This window comes from Nerophis lumbriciformis, linkage group LG29 (genome assembly GCF_033978685.3).
Source record: "Nerophis lumbriciformis linkage group LG29, RoL_Nlum_v2.1, whole genome shotgun sequence".
In the NCBI taxonomy this organism is placed as follows: Eukaryota; Metazoa; Chordata; class Actinopteri; order Syngnathiformes; family Syngnathidae; genus Nerophis; species Nerophis lumbriciformis.
This window is the reverse complement of record NC_084576.2, coordinates 19,297,501-19,317,500: the sequence shown is the minus strand read 5'-3', so window position 1 is coordinate 19,317,500 and position 20,000 is coordinate 19,297,501. Positions and strand designations below refer to the sequence as shown.

The 20,000-nt window shown below is 43.4% G+C and overlaps 1 protein-coding gene across 7 annotated transcripts in view; it reads left to right on the top strand.

Moving 5' to 3' along the window:
• The window catches only part of LOC133572122 (unconventional myosin-IXAa-like), a 278,579-nt gene that overhangs the window by 224,474 nt on the left and 34,105 nt on the right, over positions 1 to 20,000 (top strand). For all 7 annotated transcript variants that reach the window (XM_061924842.1, XM_061924841.1, XM_061924840.1 and 4 more), the window contains 14 exons: positions 1,462 to 1,501; positions 1,591 to 1,713; positions 1,828 to 1,908; positions 1,983 to 2,093; positions 3,471 to 3,593; positions 7,117 to 7,266; positions 7,352 to 7,653; positions 7,726 to 8,826; positions 10,306 to 10,390; positions 11,237 to 11,334; positions 11,468 to 11,568; positions 12,915 to 13,135; positions 15,737 to 15,853; positions 15,939 to 16,127. In XM_061924842.1, coding sequence (XP_061780826.1) covers positions 1,462 to 1,501; positions 1,591 to 1,713; positions 1,828 to 1,908; positions 1,983 to 2,093; positions 3,471 to 3,593; positions 7,117 to 7,266; positions 7,352 to 7,653; positions 7,726 to 8,826; positions 10,306 to 10,390; positions 11,237 to 11,334; positions 11,468 to 11,568; positions 12,915 to 13,135; positions 15,737 to 15,853; positions 15,939 to 16,127 — 2,842 coding nt within the window. The remainder of the gene's footprint in view (positions 1 to 1,461; positions 1,502 to 1,590; positions 1,714 to 1,827; positions 1,909 to 1,982; positions 2,094 to 3,470; positions 3,594 to 7,116; positions 7,267 to 7,351; positions 7,654 to 7,725; positions 8,827 to 10,305; positions 10,391 to 11,236; positions 11,335 to 11,467; positions 11,569 to 12,914; positions 13,136 to 15,736; positions 15,854 to 15,938; positions 16,128 to 20,000) is intronic.

Below are 20,000 nucleotides of genomic sequence, written 5' to 3'. Positions count from 1 at the left end.
TTATTTTTCAAAGTTTTTTTCAAAATTTTACCCATCACGCAATACCCCTAAAAAAGCTTCAAAGTGCCTGATTTTAACCATCGTTATATACACCCGTCCATTTTCCTGTGACGTCACATAGTGATGCCAATACAAACAAACATGGCGGATAGAACAGCAAGCTATAGCGACATTAGGTCGGATTCAGACTCGGATTTCAGCGGCTTAAGCAATCCAACAGATTACGAATGTATTGAAACGGATGGTTGTAGTGTGGAGGCAGGTAGCGAAAACGAAATTGAAGAAGAAACTGAAGCTATTGAGCCATATCGGTTTGAACCGTATGCAAGCGAAACCGACGAAAACGACACGACAGCCAGCGACACGGGAGAAAGCGAGGACGAATTCGGCGATCGCCTTCTAACCAACGATTGGTATGTGTTTGTTTGGCATTAAAGGAAACTAACAACTATGAACTAGGTTTACAGCATATGAAATACATTTGGCAACAACATGCACTTTGAGAGTGCAGACAGCCCAATTTTCATCAATTAATATATTCTGTTGACATACCCTCATCCGCTCTCTTTTCCTGAAAGCTGATCTGTCCAGTTTTGGAGTTGATGTCAGCAGGCCATGGAAGCTAGGGTCGATATTCTTCTCTTGATCATCTTCGGTGGCATAAGGGACGGTGTGAGCCAAGACCTCCAGGGGGTTTAGCTCGCTCGTCTGCGGGAACAAACTGCCGCCATTGCTTGTCGTGCTACCGAGGTCCTTTGTCCCTGAATTGCTCACACACTCCGGCAGATCCAATGGGGGTCTGGCGGCAGATTTCTTTGACTTTATCGTTGGAAATGCATCTGCTTTGAGTATCGCAGAATATCCACACATTCTTGCCATCTCTGTCGTAGCATAGCTTTCGTCGGTAAAGTGTGCGGAACAAACGTCCGATTTCTTGCCACTTTCGCATCTTTGGGCCACTGGTGCAACTTGAATCCGTCCCTGTTCGTGTTGTTACACCCTCCGACAACACACCGACGAGGCATGATGTCTCCAAGGTACTGAAAACAGTCGAAAAAACGGAAAATAACAGAGCTGATTTGACTCGGTGTTTGAGAAAATGGCGGATTGCTTCACGTTGTGACGTCATCGCTCCGAGAGCGAATATTAGAAAGGCGTTTAATTCGCCAAAATTCACCCATTTAGAGTTTGGAAATCGGTTAAAAAATATATATGGTCTTTTTTCTGCAACATCAAGGTATATATTGACGCTTACATAGGTCTGGTGATAATGTTCCCCTTTAACAGAAAAGCACATGGCAGGTTTCTACTTCGGATCGTAAACCTTTGTAGGTACTCATCAAAATACTTAAAACTTCCACTCAATTGGAATATTAATTTTTACACAAAATCTTTTAATCTCAACCGGGAAAGCTGCATTGAAATCTGCTAATAAAATCATGATTCATCTCATTTGTTTAGGAGGAACAAAAACTGCAAGCTGAAGCCCACTCTGCCCAAGGTAGGACATCAGCATCACAACATCGCCTTTAAAGATGACGCTGCGCTTATGATTTTAAACTGTTTTTATATGAATATATATATGGGTAGCACTTACTAGATGTGAAGTCTCTGCGCCACCTGAGCAGCGTGACGCTCCACGACCGCATCACCAAGTCCTTGCTTCACCTGCACAAGAAGAAGAAACCGCCCAGCATCAGCGCACAGTTCCAGGTCAGTCAGCACTGTCTGGCGCCTCTTGCTGGAATCCCCGGGGAATGATTATACACAAGGAAAGGAGGCTCATTTGCTCTTCACCTCGACAACAATGTGTGTGTGCGTGTGCAGGCTTCTCTCAGTAAACTGATGGAGACTCTCAACCAATCAGAGCCGTACTTCGTCAAGTGCATTCGCTCCAACGCTGAGAAGGTAAAAACATTATTTTGATACTTTGATATTTCTTGCGGCAAAATAAAACCTGTTCGTGTTTTTGTCCTTGTCAGCTGCCTTTGCGATTTAATGACAGCTTGGTGCTCAGACAGCTTCGCTATACGGGCATGCTGGAGACCGTCCGTATCCGACAGTCGGGATACAGCATCAAGTACACCTTTCAGGTAACCTCCACCAAGGATGTCGTTTTCACCTGTGTGTGGGGTTTTTTTTTATGAACTCTTAAGATGTCCAAAACTGACATTTGTACTTCAGACTCATGTGGTTTTTAGTGGAGTTGAAAGGAACTCTGTGAACGCAGTCCGTCAACGCCAGGACAGCCAGAAGGGGCGTTACCACTTTGGTCCACTTTGGTCCACTTTGGTCTGTTCAAAGACATCCGGGTTGTCATGGTACCCCACGTCTAGGGAATGATTAACAGTCTTGCTTCAGGAGCTGTCCCAAATTATTTGAAGTAAGATAAAGAAACCAAATTTAGATCCCTCTATTCCGGTGGTTCTCAAACGGTGGTACATGTACTCCATCTAGTGGCACGCCAAAGAATCACCATGCATCCATCTTCTTCCACTTATCCGAGGTCGGGTGTCGGGGGCAGAAGCCTAAGCAGAGAAGCCCAGACTTTCCTCTCCCCAGGCCAGCTGGGAGACATAGTCCCCCCAACGTGTCCTGGGTTTTCCACGTGGCCTCCTACCTCCCCACCTCATCTGGCTTCTCTCGATGTGGAGGAGCAGCGGCTTTATTTTAAGCTCCTCCTAAATGACAGAGCTTGTCACCCTATCTCTAAGGGAGATCCCCGCCACCCAACGGGGGAAACAAGTTTTGGCCGCTTGTATCCGTGATTTTGTCCTATATGTCATAACCCAAAGTCCATGACAATAGGTGAGTGTAGGAACAAAGTTTGGGTTTGGTGGTAGCGGGGGTGTATAATGTAGCCCGGAAGAGTTAGAGATGCATTGGAATCCTGCCTTGCTGTCACTTAAGTGTGCAAGCAAAATCTGCATACAACATGTGACTGGGCCGGCACGCTGTTTGTATGGTGAAAAAGTGGACACAACGACAGGTTATAGAGAACCCTAAAAGCAGTGCCATCATGGCACGCCCTCAGTATCGTTGTCCGGGTGAAAATCTGAGAATGTTTGCCCCGGTAGATTTCCGGGAAAGGCACTGAAATCCGGAAGTCTCCCGGAAAAATCGTGAGGGTCGGCAAGTATGCAGCTGAGCCGCATCAGAGTGGTCAAAGAGCCGCATGCGGCTCTGGAGCCGCGGGTTGCCGACCCCTGCACTAGACTGTCCCGAGTTTAATCCTGCTTTTAAATGTCTTTTAACTACACGTCTTAAAACATAATTTTACTCAATGGCTTTTAAATCAGTTTGAAAGTTGATACCTTAGTTCCGTGACACTTGTATTGTTTCCCGTAAGCCAAATAATTCTCAGTTAATCAAATCCTGCCTCGATTGAATGCTATGTGCAAAAAAAATAATAATTAAAAACAATGTGGACACACAACATCTAATCATGTGTCATTTTGGCTTCTTTTCAGGATTTTGTCTGCCACTTTCATGTGCTGCTGCCTCGCGGTACGAGTTCCACCAAGTCAGGCATCAGGGAGTTCTTCAGGCGGATCCACCTCCTGCCCGCTGGGTACCAAGTAGGCAACACAACGGTACGCAGCCTCTACCAACTCTTCATTGCGTCACCTTGTATTTACTGAAACAAGGTGCTGGGGTTCTCCGAGGCTCAATTTGAGGTGCCATTCTTTTTAATCTTTATATGTTGCCTCTTGGGACCGTCATTAGGAGACACGGTACAGTTTCCGCTGATGGTACACGGTTGTTCAGTACTGTGCCTGCTGATGACCCAGGACCAATGTTAGACATTAAGTCATGGATGGCAGGGAATTTCCTACAGCTCAACCAGGACAAAACTGAGCTTTTAGTTATCGGTCCTGAAGGCCACAGACAGAAACTTTTACCAAAATTACAATCCATAAAAAATCTGAATGGGATTTTTGACTTCAAGCTGACTTTTATGCCACATATTAAAAGTGTTGCAAAAATAGGCAAGAAATATTTCTATAATAAATTAAGCTAAATACGTTCTTGACCAAAAATCACTTGATAGTCTCTATTGCTCGCTAGTGTTACCATATCCGAGTTATTGGGTAGAAATATGGGGAAATAACTTTAAAAAGTTCACTTCATTCATTAACTATGTTACAAAAGACTTCATTTAGAATAATACATAATGTTGGCTATAGAGAACATACAAATTATTTATTTATTGAATCCAAAATACTGAAATTCAATGAGTTGGTGCATTTGCGAACAGCTAAAATTATGTACAACGGTAACTTTACCCTGCTAACCAAGAATGGACAACAGTTCTTCTCAACTAAAGAGGAGAAATATAACCTTAGAGAAACATTTGTATGCACATACAACACTTAAGACTTTTAGCATATCAGTATGTGGAATTAAGTTATGAAATGGATTAAGTAAATTAATCAATGTACTGATATTATCCGATTTAAGAGGATGTTCAAAGTTTTTACAAAGTACAAGGAAGAAGAATTATGATACTGAGTGAAAACAAGATATTATTCATATTTATAACTGAATAATAACAGATTTAACTATTTATTAAAATAAGTGTTTTATTTAGAAATCATTGATGTTAATCATGTTACAAACTGACAACAGGATGTGAACATATGTGTAAGTAGCTGCTATCAAGTGGAAAGAGGAGAGGATTAATTAAAATGTTTGCTTCTTTTTACTCCTTTTTGGGCTTGAAATTTAAAAAAAATTGATTTATCATGTTAAAACTGTATACATGTTTGAATTAAACTTCAACCAACCAACTAAACATCTTTAGAACAATCTGCCCATTTTTAACTGGGGTCATCACGGGCGTGCTAGTGCATGCTTTTATTTCCTGCCGCTTATACTATTGTAATGCTCTTTGGTCTTCCCGAAAAAAATATTAAAACTCTGCAATTATTACAAAACTCAGCTGCACGGGCGTGAGCACATTACACCAGTTTTAAAGTTGCTGCATTGGCCTACCGTATGCTTTAGGGTCGATTTTTAAAGTTCTCTTATTGGTTTTTAATGTCTAAATGGCCTCGCGCCCTCGTATCCTTGCGACCTGCTTTTACCGAATCAACCCTCACAACTCCTGAGGTTGTCTGGCCCCAAACTTTGAACCTTACCCAATACCAGAACAAAGACCCACAGTGAGGCAGCTTTTATTTTAGCTACTTTGGCCCCCACCTGTGGAACAGCCTGCCAGAGAGCCCTCAGGACTACAGAGAATGTTGATATTTGAAAAAAAAATAAGGGTTAAATGAAGACATACCATTTTAATCCGGCTTTTTACTGATTATTTTAGGGTTTTTATTTTTATTGTCATTTTCTATTGTATTTATTGCTATTAATACTTCTATTATTCTCAATGTTATGTTTGTAATCATTTATTAATGTATTATTTATATTGGGTTTTTACATTTTTACATGCAGAGTCTTGGTTGACAAGACTCTGCAGCATCGCGTGGACATCGGGAGCGGTACCTCTTGATTGGCAGACCGGGATGGTGGTTCCTCTCTTTAAGAAGGGGAACCGGAGGGTGTGTTCTAACTATAGTGGGATCACACTCCTCAGCCTTCCCGGTAAGGTCTATTCGGGTGTACTGGAGAGGAGGCTACGCCGGATAGTCGAACCTCGGATTCAGGAGGAACAGTGTGGTTTTCGTCCTGGTCGTGGAACTGTGGACCAGCTCTATACTCTCGGCAGGGTCCTTGAGGGTGCACGGGAGTTTGCCCAACCAGTCTACATGTGTTTTGTGGACTTGGAGAAGGCATTCGACCGTGTCCCTCGGGAAGTCCTGTGGGGAGTGCTCAGAGAGTATGGGGTATCGGACTGTCTGATTGTGGCAGTCCGCTCCCTGTATGATCAGTGCCAGAGCTTGGTTCGCATTGCCGGCAGTAAGTCGGACACGTTTCCAGTGAGGGTTGGACTCCGCCAAGGCTGCCCTTTGTCACCGATTCTGTTCATAACTTTTATGGACAGAATTTCTAGGCGCAGTCAAGGCGTTGAGGGGATCTGGGTTGGTGGCTGCAGGATTAGGTCTCTGCTTTTTGCAGATGATGTGGTCCTGATGGCTTCATCTGGCCAGGATCTTCAGCTCTCACTGGATCGGTTCGCAGCTGAGTGTGAAGCGACTGGGATGAGAATCAGCACCTCCAAGTCCGAGTCCATGGTTCTCGCCCGGAAAAGGGTGGAGTGCCATCTCCGGGTTGGGGAGGAGATCTTGCCCCAAGTGGAGGAGTTCAAGTACCTCAGAGTCTTGTTCACGAGTGAGGGAAGAGTGGATCGTGAGATCGACAGGCGGATCGGTGCGGCGTCTTCAGTAATGCGGATCCGTTGTGGTGAAGAAGGAGCTGAGCCGGAAGGCAAAGCTCTCAATTTACCGGTCGATCTACATTCCTATTCTCACCTATGGTCATGAGCTTTGGGTTATCACGGGTACAAGCGGCCGAAATGAGTTTCCTCCGCCGGGTGGCGGGGCTCTCCCTTAGAGATAGGGTGAGAAGCTCTGCCATCCGGGGGTAGCTCAAAGTAAAGCCGCTGCTCCTCCACATCGAGAGGAGCCAGATGAGGTGGTTCGGAAATCTGGTCAGGATGCCACCCGAACGCCTCCCTTGGGAGGTGTTTAGGGCACGTCCGACCGGTAGGAGGCCGCGGGGAAGACCCAGGACACGTTGGGAAGACAATGTCTCCCGGCTGGCCTGGGAACGCCTCGGGGTCCCACAGGAAGAGCTGGACGAAGTGGCTGGGGAGAGGTAAGTCTGGGCTTCCCTGCTTAGGCTGCTTCCCCAACCTCGGATAAGCGGAAGAAGATGGATGGATGGATGGATGGGTTTTTACATATCTTTAAAATGTTTATTCTATTTTTTTTAGATGGCGTTTATTTTAATTATTCTCCAGTGTAGACGCCTCAAACGTGGCGTTTTTTCCCTCAATCCTCAGTGGCGTGCCATGTTTTGTTATTGCCAATAGTGCTGTCTGCGTGTGTGTATGTGTGTGTTTTCTTCTCTTCTTTCTTTTTTTTTTGAAGTGTAAAGTACTTAGTGTTGCTACTTACCTGTGTATGAAAAGTGCTGTATAAATAAATCAACCTGGTCCAGGTGTTCCTGCGGGAGGCGGAGCGTCAGCGTCTTCAGACACTTCTCCACCAGGAAGTGCTGCGGCGCATTGTCATGCTTCAGCGCCGCTTTAGGGCGGTCTTGGAGAGGAGGCACTTTGTCGGAATGAGGCTGGCTGCGTGCGTCATCCAGGTGAGCGTTTGATAAGAATGTGCGATGGTGCGGTTTTATGACGACGTAACACGTTCCGGTCCTTTCCTCTTTCCCTGTTCCGCAGCGGTGGTGGCGCTGCTGCCTTCTTAGGCAGTCCGCCTTGGACCTGATGGTGGAGGAGCAAGCGGCCGTGTGCCTGCAGGCGGCCTGGAGGTGCTACAGGCAGCGCCGGGTGTTCCTGCGGTGGCAGCATGCGGCGACTGTGATCCAGAGGAGCTGGAGGATCTGCTGCCATCGAAGGACCACGGCCGTCATCACGGTCCAGACGGCCTGGAGGGCGTTCACAGGGAGGAGACGCTACTATGCGATACGCAGAACTGTGGCGCGGTTGCAGGCGGTGGCGAGAGGATACTTGGCCCGGCTCAGGTACATAGAGTGGGGTTAGTCTGATGCAACCTAGATCAGGATCAGACTAAACTTCAATCCTCTCATGTTTAGGTTCCAAGAACTGAAGCAGCAAACCTCCATTATTCATGACCTCACCTCATCAGAACAGGAAAGAGTGCAGATTCTCCCGGGAGAACCGACAGAAGATTCTGCACTTTTTGCCGTCGATGTTGGCAAAGACTCAGATCCGAGCTGGGGTATCGACGAGGCCAGTCACAAGACCCGATCCAAGAGAGAGAGCAGGCGAATGAGAGAACTGGAGCAGGCTCAGTTCAGCTTGGAACTTCTCAAAGTCCGCACCACCAGTGTGGAAACCCCTATTCAAGAAGAGGCGGGACCTCTGGAGGACCCCTGCAGACCTTCACCTATCGGGTGTCTCGATACCCGTGACACGTTTGAGCGGCTCTCTGTCGAGGATATGGAGACAGAAGGTTCAGCAGGTTTTGCACCTCAGGAACAATCCTGGATGGATAGTCAAGCGCAAGAGCCAGTGAGGGATTCGAACCATAACGAAAAGCCCAAGGTGGACTCACCTTGCAGGACTGGGAGTCCAAGAGCAACTTTTTACTTCGCGTCTGATCAAAGTCCAGTTCGAGAAGCAAAATCTGAAAGCCCCAATAAATCTTACGAGAGAAGAGAGTCTGCATCTCGAAGGCCTGTTGTGGTCTTGATCAGTATGCAGAAAGAGAGTCCTGTGGAAGAAGGAGCTCTGGTACCCCAAACTCCAGAAGGGGCGTCTCAACCAAATTCCCCGTTGACCCACATTTCAGGTTTGGATGTCCAATCCACGATTGAACCGCCTCCGTCCTCAAGGACTACACCGCCCAAGCGGGACAGTTTTGAGAAAGGGAAGTCTTCTCAGGTGACATCTTCAGCCCCGCGTTCACCGAGTCCAGAATTGCCTGGGCTTTGCCCCTCAGAGGTGGGCATTCACATCACCTTGGAGACAAAACCCAGTCTTCCTCCAATTCTCACGGTTCAGCAAGAGAGGAATGCCGTGCCGCCCGGGCAGGCGGCTCAGAGCCCGGTCCTGGACACCAAACCACCCAAAGCCCAGAAGAAAAGTTCTGCGCAGACAGTGATCGTAAACATGACAGAGAAACCATCAACTACCGTGTTCTCACCACCCAGACGCAAGCTGCCCTTTTCCAAGTAAGTCAAAACCGCCTAACCTGCTCTCAGTTCGTTCACAGAGTTGAGACCTTAAAGGACCCATAGCGTCCAGATCACTTAATTGCATGTTTTGTTGCCCTGGTCCATGATTACTTAAAAACTGATATGGTTAACAATATGAGCAAAAAATAAATATAATGTCCGGACTTCTTTGCTCTTTAAGTTTAGTTAGTGCTTTACAGCAAATGTAAACGCAAAATGAATCATCATTCAAATTAAAATAAAATAGTGTAGATATACATTCCGTTGTTATATGCACAATTAAACAAAAGTGTTTTCAGGCTGGATTTGAACATTCCCAATGTTGAGGCCCGTCTCACATCTCAGGAAGACTATTCCAGATTTCAGGAGCATTAAACTGAAACACAGCCTCACCATGTCTGGTCCTGACTCTGGGCACCAGCAGAAGACCACTCCTTGAGGTTCTCAGAGGTTGAGATGGTTCATATGGCTCTAACATGTCAGAGACGTACTTAGGCACAAGATCATGACAAGACTTGTACACAAGGAGAGCAGTTTTAAAGTCTATTCTCTGAGCAAAAGGAAGCCAGTGCAGTGACCTGAGCACTGGACTCATACGGTCGTATTTCCTGGTTCTAGTCAGGACTCGAGCAGCAGCATTTTGGATGTACTGCAACTGCTATACAGCTCGTTTAGAGAGCCAAGTGAGAAGGCCATTTCTGTAGTCTAACCTGCTGGAGACAAAGGCATGGATTAGTCTAAGTCCATAGACGTCATAGCCTTTTGTTTCCTCGTGCTCGTTCAGCTGTTCCTCAAGCATCCTGAGGAAAGAATCAGCAATATAATAATGGAACTTTTCCGGGGTTTGGGCACACCTATGACAAGAAGGAAATTAAAGAGCTTTGAAAAAGTCTCCTTTCAGCTGGGAAGCACAGTCTTTAAGTAGACTGGTTTTCAGGCTGTCTGGGCCAGCAGCCTTGTTGGCTTCGGTTTAAGAATACTTTGAACCACAGCATCCTCAGTGATGTTTACAGATCTCATCACATTCTGGTTTAGCATCCACTTTATCAAATCTACAAAATAATTTATTCAACTCATTAGCAAAACATACACTAATGTTTGAAGGAGTGTCACATATGCCTATTTTTGCATTTAGATCCTCCCAAGCTTGTTGTATGTTGCCACTAAAATATTTGCTTTCTATTTTGTTCTCGTACGCAATTTTTGCCTTGAATATGTCACTTCTCAGTTGTTTGCTTTTTTCTTGCATCGCCAGAACAGAAAGCAGCCTTCCTTTCGTTAAGACGTCAATAGGCCCGCCCACACTTTGGAGATAAAAGTGGGCGTTCCATAATATGTGCTGAAAGTCTTTTAGAAAACAAAGCTATAAAGTGACTGCCTATTTTGGTGGGAATATTACCTGAAGACATATTTTTTGGGGGTCCAGATCTATGAGTGTCAATGCTGTCAGACTTTAAACCGGAGTGTTTTTTCCAGGTCAGATAAGGATTTGGTCAACCAGGAAAGATCCTTGTCCATGTTCAGAGATGATCCCCATTCTGCTGGATCCAGAACCAGAGCGGTAAGCCTCTTTGCGAGATGCAGCGTTTTGTGTCTTTCCCCCAGGATTCGAGGAAGAACCCAGTGATTGAAATGAGTGACAGTCATCTGACAATTTTTGATCTTGACGAAGAGTTGCAGTCTTTTGGTCTCTGCTGATTGGCTGTCAGTCCACTCCTTGTTTTCACTTGAAAGTTCCCGAGTTAGGTTCCGGTCTTGAGAAGAGGAGCTGAGCTTTCTTGCATCAGCGTTTTAGACTTGAGGTCTGACGTTCCTGTGGTTGCCCGGCAGCAGGTGGGCCGCCCGGGCCCCAAAAAGAAAGCGCGCATGTCCCGGACGCGCGCCGACTTCCTCACACGCTGCAACTCCGAGGGACCGACGCAGTCGGACGATGACGACGACCAATACTACGTCCCCGCCCACTCCCGCACGCTGTCCCCCTCCCTGTCGCCCTCGTGCGCCCACCCCCCCGATGCGGACTATCAGAGTGACTCAGAGACGGTAAATGGTCCCCCTGACCTGTTTCCGCCATTTGCGCCAACGGGTCATGCGGCTGGGGGGGCGGAGCCTTTTAACATCGCTAAACTCACCCCTACTGGACTCTTTGACCAACAAGCGTTTCTCTGCTTGAAAGCGGACTTTGGACGGCGAGAATGCGGTCTCTGCGCACCCTCCGATTTTGCTCCTGCATGCTGGAATGGTTCAAATTTGAAAACTAACCACGCTCAAAAGCAGGAGCTTCACTTCTTGTGCACCTTCTTTGTCACTAATCCAACACTGAGTACAAAGACTGCAGCATGGAACGAGATTAATATTAAATATGTTACTGTAACAGTTCATCAGGTCTGGTGTTCTTTTCCCCTCGCAGGATTCTCACAAGGATCAGAAGAAGATCCATAAAACAATGTCGTCAGGAGACCTGGGCAAAGTGGAGGTGCTGAGGAAAACCTCCAGTCAGGATGGAAGGTATGAACGGGAAATATAAGTATAATGCAGACCCACAACTATCAATGTTATGACGCAATGCTCATAATTAATGCATTCTAGTTACGGTAGTTCATGACTTCTTCCTCACGTCAATCTGATTTGTCTTCTGCAGGATGAGAGGGAAGATGCGGTTCTGGAGTAAAACCAAACACAGCGAGAAAAAAGTCATCCTGGACAAGGCAGCCAGCAGGGGCGATGCTGGTGAGATGCATGGTGAGGAGGTGTTCTTCTGATGTTCTTCTCATATTCTTCTTATGTTCTTATTATGTTTTTCTCGTGTTCTTGTTATGTTTTTCTTATGCTCTTCTCATGTTCTTATGTTCTTTTCATTTCCTTATGTTTTTTATTGTTCTTCTCATATTTTTCTTATGTTCTTCTCATGTTCTTATTATGTTTTTCTTATGTTCTTTTCATGTTTTTCTTATGTTATTCTCATGTTAGTATTACGTTCTTCTCATCTTCTTTTTATATTCTTCTAATGTTCTCCTCATGTTCTTATTATGTTCTTATGTTCTTCCCATGTTCTTATGTTCTGTTCATGTGCTTATGTTTTTCTTATGTTCTTTTCATGATTTTAAGTTTTTCTTATGTTCTTCTTATCTGCTTCTCATCTTCTTATTATGTTTCTTTATGTTCTTCTCATGTTCTTATTATTGTTTTTGTATGTTCTTCTCACGTTTTATCATGTTCTTCTCATGTCCTTATGTTATTCTCATGCTATCTTCTTTTTTTTTAATGTTTTTTTTATGGTCTTCCCATGCTTATGTCATTCTTATGTTCCTCTTATTAAAGTTAAGTTAAAGTACCAATGATTGTCACACACACACTAGGTGTGGTGAAATTTGTCCTCTGCATTTGACCCATCCCCTTGATCACCCCTTGGGTGGTGAGGGGAGCAGTGGGCAGCAGTGGTGCCGCGCCCGGGAATCATTTTTGGTGATTTAACCCCCAATTCCAACCCTTGATGCTGAGTGCCAAGCAGGGAGGTAATGGGTCCCATTTCTATAGTCTTTGGTATGACTCGGCCGGGGTTTCAACTCACAACCTACCGATCTCAGGGTGGACACTCTAACCACTAGGCCACTGAGTAGGTGGCCCAGGAGTTCAGGATCAACATATTCTTCTTATATTCTTCTTGTGTTATTTGTATGTTCTTTTCATGTTCTTCTTATGTTCCTCTTATGTTCTTGTGTGTCAGCTTGTGTTCTACTTAATTTATTTTTGTGTTTTTATGTTCTGCTTAGAATTTTCTCCTGTTCTTTTTCTTCTGTTCTGCTTATGTTCTTATGTTCTGCTTTTATTCAACTTGTGTTCAGCTTTCATTCTTCATGTATTCTTATGTTCAGCTTATTTTCTATTCCACAAGTTGTTTCAAGGCCATGAGACCCGCACCATTTTCAAACTTACCATTTGAAATATATGATTTAGAATTAATGACACTGGATTGGAAGAAAACAGAATTTCTATGTCGTCATCTATACTTGTTGCCCCCCCATATGTTAGTTACATTTGCAAACTCGTCAGTATTCAAAGTATTTTTCTCCGCGTCTGTCCGTCAGATGGCCCGTCTCCACCTCACAGTCCAGACCTGGAAGTCGTTCCTCCCGGGGGTGTGCGGGACAGTAAGGAGAACAAGGAGCCTTCTCCCAAGATGAAACGACGTCGCAGCGTGAAGATCAGCAGCATTGCTCTGGAACCCACCCAGTGGCAGAACGATGCACTGCACATCCTCACCTCAGCCCACGACTATCGCACCATGAATGACTTCCTCCTGAAGAAGGTTACAATAATCTGTTTACGTCTCGTCATTTGCTTCATACTTTATAATATTTGAAAAAAAAAATGTTATATAGTGTTGCCTTGTTTGTCCATGACTTTCTAAAAGGCGCTTATAAATGAAAAGTTAGAATTTTTGAGGTACATATTATTTGGGAGAGTCAACCCAAAATCTTTTTGTTTTAAGGTTGTCTAAAATGATGAGAAGTGACTAGAATTTAAGTTAAAAATGTGTATTTTACAGAACAGGACTAAGTACAAACAATAGCAATCCCAGCACTGGAGAGAGTGAACCGAGCTATCTAAAGGCCAGAGCAATCTGTGCTTTTGACCACCTAGGTTGCACCACCTTGACGGGTTTAGAAACTGAAAGTTAACTTGACGTGTGTGTGCTCAGCATTCTCCTGCACTCTCCCTCCTGGCTGGTACATAATGACACCATTAAACTAGAGAAAATAATACACCGTATTTTCCGGACGATAGAGCGCTAAATTTTAGATGTAAAAAATTAAATTAAATTAAATACTAAATTTTAGAGGTAAAAAATTAGCCGCACTTGGCTATAAAACGCAGATTTATATATATGAATGAGTTATTTACGCTGAAATATTTAATAAATGTTTATTTACATCCCTTAACTGTTTCCAAACGGTGCTTTATTATCATACAATATTATGTGATAATGCGTTTTATGCTGTATTCTTTGTTTTATGTACTGTATGTGATTGTATGTCGACTTAGACGTTGGATTCTGCAATAAAGCTTGAATGATGGCTTCCTCCCACCTCCAAAAACATGCACCTGGGGATAGGTTGATTGGCAACACTAAATTGGTCCTAGTGTGTGAATGTTTTTTTTTGTCCTGTCCAGCTTCTCAGGCAAATCATATAGTTGATGTAGATGCCCATATCGGCTGTTCAGGTTTACTTTACAAAAGAGAAGTGTAGGATACTTCTCTTGTTGCCTTATTTGTATTTGACTTTATTAAATGTATTTATATTATCATTTGGTGCAGCCAGGCCGGAGCAGGAGGGGATAAAAAGACAAAAAAAACGAAGACAGAAGGGGAAATTGTGGGGACAAGAGGGGTATTAGACAGAGAGACAAAAACAACAACAGCAACAATAGAGCAACATCAGCAAATACAACATGTACAAATATGATATAGTGTGTGAATGTGAGTGTGAATGTTGTCTGTCTATCTGTCCTGGCCCTGCGATGAGGTGGCGACTTGTCCAGGATGTACCCCGCCTACTGCCCGAATGCAGCTGAGATAGGCTCCAGCACCCCCTGCGACCTCGAAAGGGACAAGCGGTAGGAAATGGATGGATGATTGATTGTAACGCGGCAGTAAAACGGCTGATCAAACAAAACAGTAGTCATCGTCATGGATCCACTAGCTGCGGAAGCTAGCTCGCCAATCAGCTAAACCAGGGGTCGGCAACCCAAAATGTTGAAAGAGCCATATTGGACCAAAAATACAAAAACAAATCTGGAGCCGCAACAAATTAAAAGCCATATTACATACAGATAGTGTGTCATGAGATATACATTGAATTGAGATGACTTAAAGGAAACTAAATGACCTCAAATATAGCTACAAATTAGGCATAATGATGCAATATGTACATATAGCTAGCCTAAATAGCATGTTAGTATCGATTAGCTTGCAGTCTTGCAGTGACCAAATATGTCTGATTAGCACTCCACACAAGTCAATAACATCAACAAAATTCACCTTTGTGCATTCATGCACAACGTTAAAAGTTTGGTGGACAAAATGAGACAGAAAAAGAAGTGGCATAAAACACGTCCTCGAAAGTCGGAGAAAGCTATACATGTAAACAAACTACGGTGAGTTCAAGGACCGCCAAAATTAGTAGGACAAAACGGCGCTCGCCAAATACTTGAGTCAGTGAAGCATGTTTAATATAAACAGTGTGCTTTATAACAATTAGGAGGTTTGTGTCATGTTTGTCCTCCTACAGAAACCATATTAAAACAAAAAATATTTTTTTTCCCCTCATCTTTTTCCATTTTTCATACATTTTTGAAAAAGCTCCAGAGCGCAACTTGGGCGGCGCTATGCGGCTCTCGAGCCGCAGGTTGCCGACCCCTGAGCTAAACAGACTCAATAACTCCACAGTGACGTCCTGGTGAATTTACTGAGGGATTTGTGAAACTGGAACAATACAAACAGAATGCCCTTGTAAGTTTTTAATATTAACAAAGACACTCGCAAACGTGTTAACATATTACCTAATGCTAACGGCGTTAGCTTCATTTCATTACGATAGCATGTACAAAAATGCTTGAGAACACTCCTACAGACATGACAAACTTAGTAAGTAAAAACTTACAAACATTGCTTGAGTGATGAATGAAGAATCCATACGAGTAGAAACGCTATGGAGGATTAGAAGACGGAATGGCACTTCTATTTCCAGTTCAAAGCTTTAAAAAGTAGGAAACACTAGGCATTCGCCCAGCAGATGGCGCCATCGCCCAACAATAACGAATGTGTTCTTTTTTTATTTAGAATTAGTGGGATTACTATGACACCTTACTGTGCAGATGTTGACCCAAAAAGTGTTTGTGCTTGCAGATCGCTGACCTGGAGAGTGAAAACGGGAAGAAGGACACCATGGTGGACGTGGTCTTCAAGAAAGCGCTGAAGGAGTTCAGGATCAACATCTTCAACTCGTACTCCACCGCCCTGGCTGTGAGTCCTCCGCAGTCTAACCCTGACATGTGATCACGGCCATGTTTGATGTCAACATGTCGCACGTCCTCGTCCTGACCACCAGATGGACGACGGGAAGAGTATCCGTTACAAGGACCTCTACGCCCTGTTTGAGCACATCCTGGAGAAGACCATGCGGCTGGAGCAGCGGGACTGGAGCGAGTCGCCCGTGAAGGTGTGGGTGAACACCTTCAAGGTCTTCCTGGATGAGTTCATGACCGAGTACAAGCCCATGGAGGGAACCATCGGCCGGGTAAGAGGCTCATCGGATGAACGAACTCAACCTGACAGACATCGCAATGTACAAACCCTGTTTCCATATGAGTTGGGAAATTGTGTGAGATGTAAATATAAACGGAATACAATCAGTCGTTCAACAGTCCGGGGTCTCCGTTGTCGTATTTTACGCTTCATAATGCGCCACACATTTTCGATGGGAGACAGGTCTGGACTGCAGGTGGGCCAGGAAAGTACCCGCACTCTTTTTTTTACGAAGCCACGCTGTTGTAAGACGTGCTGAATGTGGCTTGGCATTGTCTTGCTGAAATAAGCAGGGGCGTCCATGAAAAAGACGGCGCTTAGATGGCAGCTAATGTTGTTCCAAAACCTGTATGTACCTTTCAGCATTAATGGTGCCTTCACAGATGTGTAAGATACCCATGCCTTGGGCACTAATGCACCCCCATACCATCACAGATGCTGGCTTTTGAACTTTTGAACTTTGCGTCGATAACAGTCTGGATGGCTCGCTTCCCCTTCGGTCCGGATGACATGATGTCGAATATTTCCAAAAACAATTTGAAATGTGGACTCGTCAGACCACAGAACACTTTTCCACTTTGCATGAGTCCATCTTAGATGATCTCGGGCCCAGAGAAGCCGGCAGCGTTTCTGGATGTTGTTGATAAATGGCTTTCGCTTTGCATAGTAGAGCTTTAACTTGCACTTACAGATGTAGCGACAAACTGTATTTAGTGACAGTGGTTTTCTGAAGTGTTCCTGAGCCCATGTGGTGATATCCTTTAGAGATTGATGTCGGTTTTTGATACAGTGCCGTCTGAGGGATCGAAGGTCACGGTCATTCAATGTTGGTTTCCGGCCATGCCGCTTACGTGGAGTGATTTCTCCAGATTCTCTGAACCTTTTGATGATATTATGGACCGTAGATGTTGAAATCCCTAAATTTCTTGCAATTGCACTTTGAGAAACGTTGTTCTTAAACTGTTTGACTATTTGCTCACGCAGTTGTGGACAAAGGGGTGTACCTCGCCCCATCCTTTCTTGTGAAAGACTGAGCATTTTTTGGGAAGCTGTTTTTATACCCAATCATGGCACCCACCTGTTCCCAATTAGCCTGCACACCTGTGGGATGTTCCAAATAAGTGTTTGATGAGCATTCCTCAACTTTATCAATATTTATTGCCACCTTTCCCAACTTCTTTGTCACGTGTTGCTGGCATCAAATTCTAAAGTTAATGATTATTTGCAAAAAAAAAAATGTTTATCAGTTTGAACATCAAATATGTTGTCTTTGTAGCATATTCAACTGAATATGGGTTGAATATGATTTGCAAATCATTGTATTTCGTTTATATTTACATCTAACACAATTTCCCAACTCATATGGAAACGGGGTTTGTAATAGGGTTGTCCCGATACCAATATTTTGGTACCGGTACCAAAATGTATTTCGATACTTTTCTAAATGAAGGGTCCATCCATTTTCTACCGCTTGTCCCTTTTGGGGTTGCGGGGAGCCTATCTCAGCTGCATTCGGGCAAAAATGAAGGGTATCACAAAAAATGGCATTATTGTCTTTATTTTAACAAAAAATCTTACGATACATGAAACATGTTTCTTATTGCAATTGAAGAAAAATGTTGGCCTTAAATAAAATAGTAAACATACTAATAAAACTTGTCTTTTAGTAGTAAGTAAGCAAACAAAAGATCCTAATTTGGCTGTTAACATATGCAGTAATAAATTGTCACTTCTCAATTTATTATTATGTTCTCAAAATGATGATGGATTGTTAATCTACTTGTTCATTTACTGTTATTTACTTACTTTCTGTTTTAACATGTTCTATCTACACTTCCGTTAAAATGTAATAATCACTCATTCTGCTGTTGTTTAATACTTTACATTAGTTTTGGATGATACCACAAATTTGGGTATGGATCCAATACCAAGTAGTTACAGGATCATACATTGGTCATAATTGAAGTTCTCATGTGTCCAGAAAAGTGTTTCCTGAGTTTATAAACATTATATATATATATATATATATATATATATATATATATATATATATATATATATATATATATATACAGGTAAAAGCCAGTAAATTAGAATATTTTGAAAAACTTGATTTATTTCAGTAATTGCATTCAAAAGGTGTAACTTGTACATTATATTTATTCATTGCACACAGACTGATGCATTCAAATGTTTATTTCATTTAATTTTGATGATTTGAAGTGGCAACAAATGAAAATCCAAAATTCCGTGTGTCACAAAATTAGAATATTACTTAAGGCTAATACAAAAAAGGGATTTTTAGAAATGTTGGCCAACTGAAAAGTATGAAAATGAAAAATATGAGCATGTACAATACTCAATACTTGGTTGGAGCTCCTTTTGCCTCAATTACTGCGTTAATGTGGCGTGGCATGGAGTCGATGAGTTTCTGGCACTGCTCAGGTGTTATGAGAGCCCAGGTTGCTCTGATAGTGGCCTTCAACTCTTCTGCGTTTTTGGGTCTGGCATTCTGCATCTTCTTTTTCACAATACCCCACAGATTTTCTATGGGGCTAAGGTCAGGGGAGTTGGCGGGCCAATTTAGAACAGAAATACCATGGTCCGTAAACCAGACACGGGTAGATTTTGCGCTGTGTGCAGGCGCCAAGTCCTGTTGGAACTTGAAATCTCCATCTCCATAGAGCAGGTCAGCAGCAGGAAGCATGAAGTGCTCTAAAACTTGCTGGTAGACGGCTGCGTTGACCCTGGATCTCAGGAAACAGAGTGGACCGACACCAGCAGATGACATGGCACCCCAAACCATCACTGATGGTGGAAACTTTACACTAGACTTCAGGCAACGTGGATCCTGTGCCTCTCCTGTCTTCCTCCAGACTCTGGGACCTCGATTTCCAAAGGAAATGCAAAATTTGCATGGTTGGGTGATGGTTTGGGGTGCCATGTCATCTGCTGGTGTCGGTCCACTCTGTTTCCTGAGATCCAGGGTCAACGCAGCCGTCTACCAGCAAGTTTTAGAGCACTTCATGCTTCCTGCTGCTGACCTGCTCTATGGAGATGGAGATTTCAAGTTCCAACAGGACTTGGCGCCTGCACACAGCGCAAAATCTACCCGTGCCTGGTTTACGGACCATGGTATTTCTGTTCTAAATTGGCCCGCCAACTCCCCTGACCTTAGCCCCATAGAAAATCTGTGGGGTATTGTGAAAAGGAAGATGCAGAATGCCAGACCCAAAAACGCAGAAGAGTTGAAGGCCACTATCAGAGCAACCTGGGCTCTCATAACACCTGAGCAGTGCCAGAAACTCATCGACTCCATGCCACGCAGCATTAACGCAGTAATTGAGGCAAAAGGAGCTCCAACCAAGTATTGAGTATTGTACATGCTCATATTTTTCATTTTCATACTTTTCAGTTGGCCAACATTTCTAAAAATCCCTTTTTTGTATTAGCCTTAAGTAATATTCTAATTTTGTGACACACGGAATTTTGGATTTTCATTTGTTGCCACTTCAAATCATCAAAATTAAATGAAATAAACATTTGAATGCATCAGTCTGTGTGCAATGAATAAATATAATGTACAAGTTACACCTTTTGAATGCAATTACTGAAATAAATCAAGTTTTTCAAAATATTCTAATTTACTGGCTTTTACCTGTATATATATACATATATATATATATATATATATATATATACATATATATATATATATATACATATATATATATATATATATATATATATATATATATATATACATATATACATACATGCCAACCCTCCCGAATTTTCCGGGAGACTCCCGAAATACAGCGCCTCACACGAAAACCTCCCGGGACAAATTTTCTCCCGAAAATCT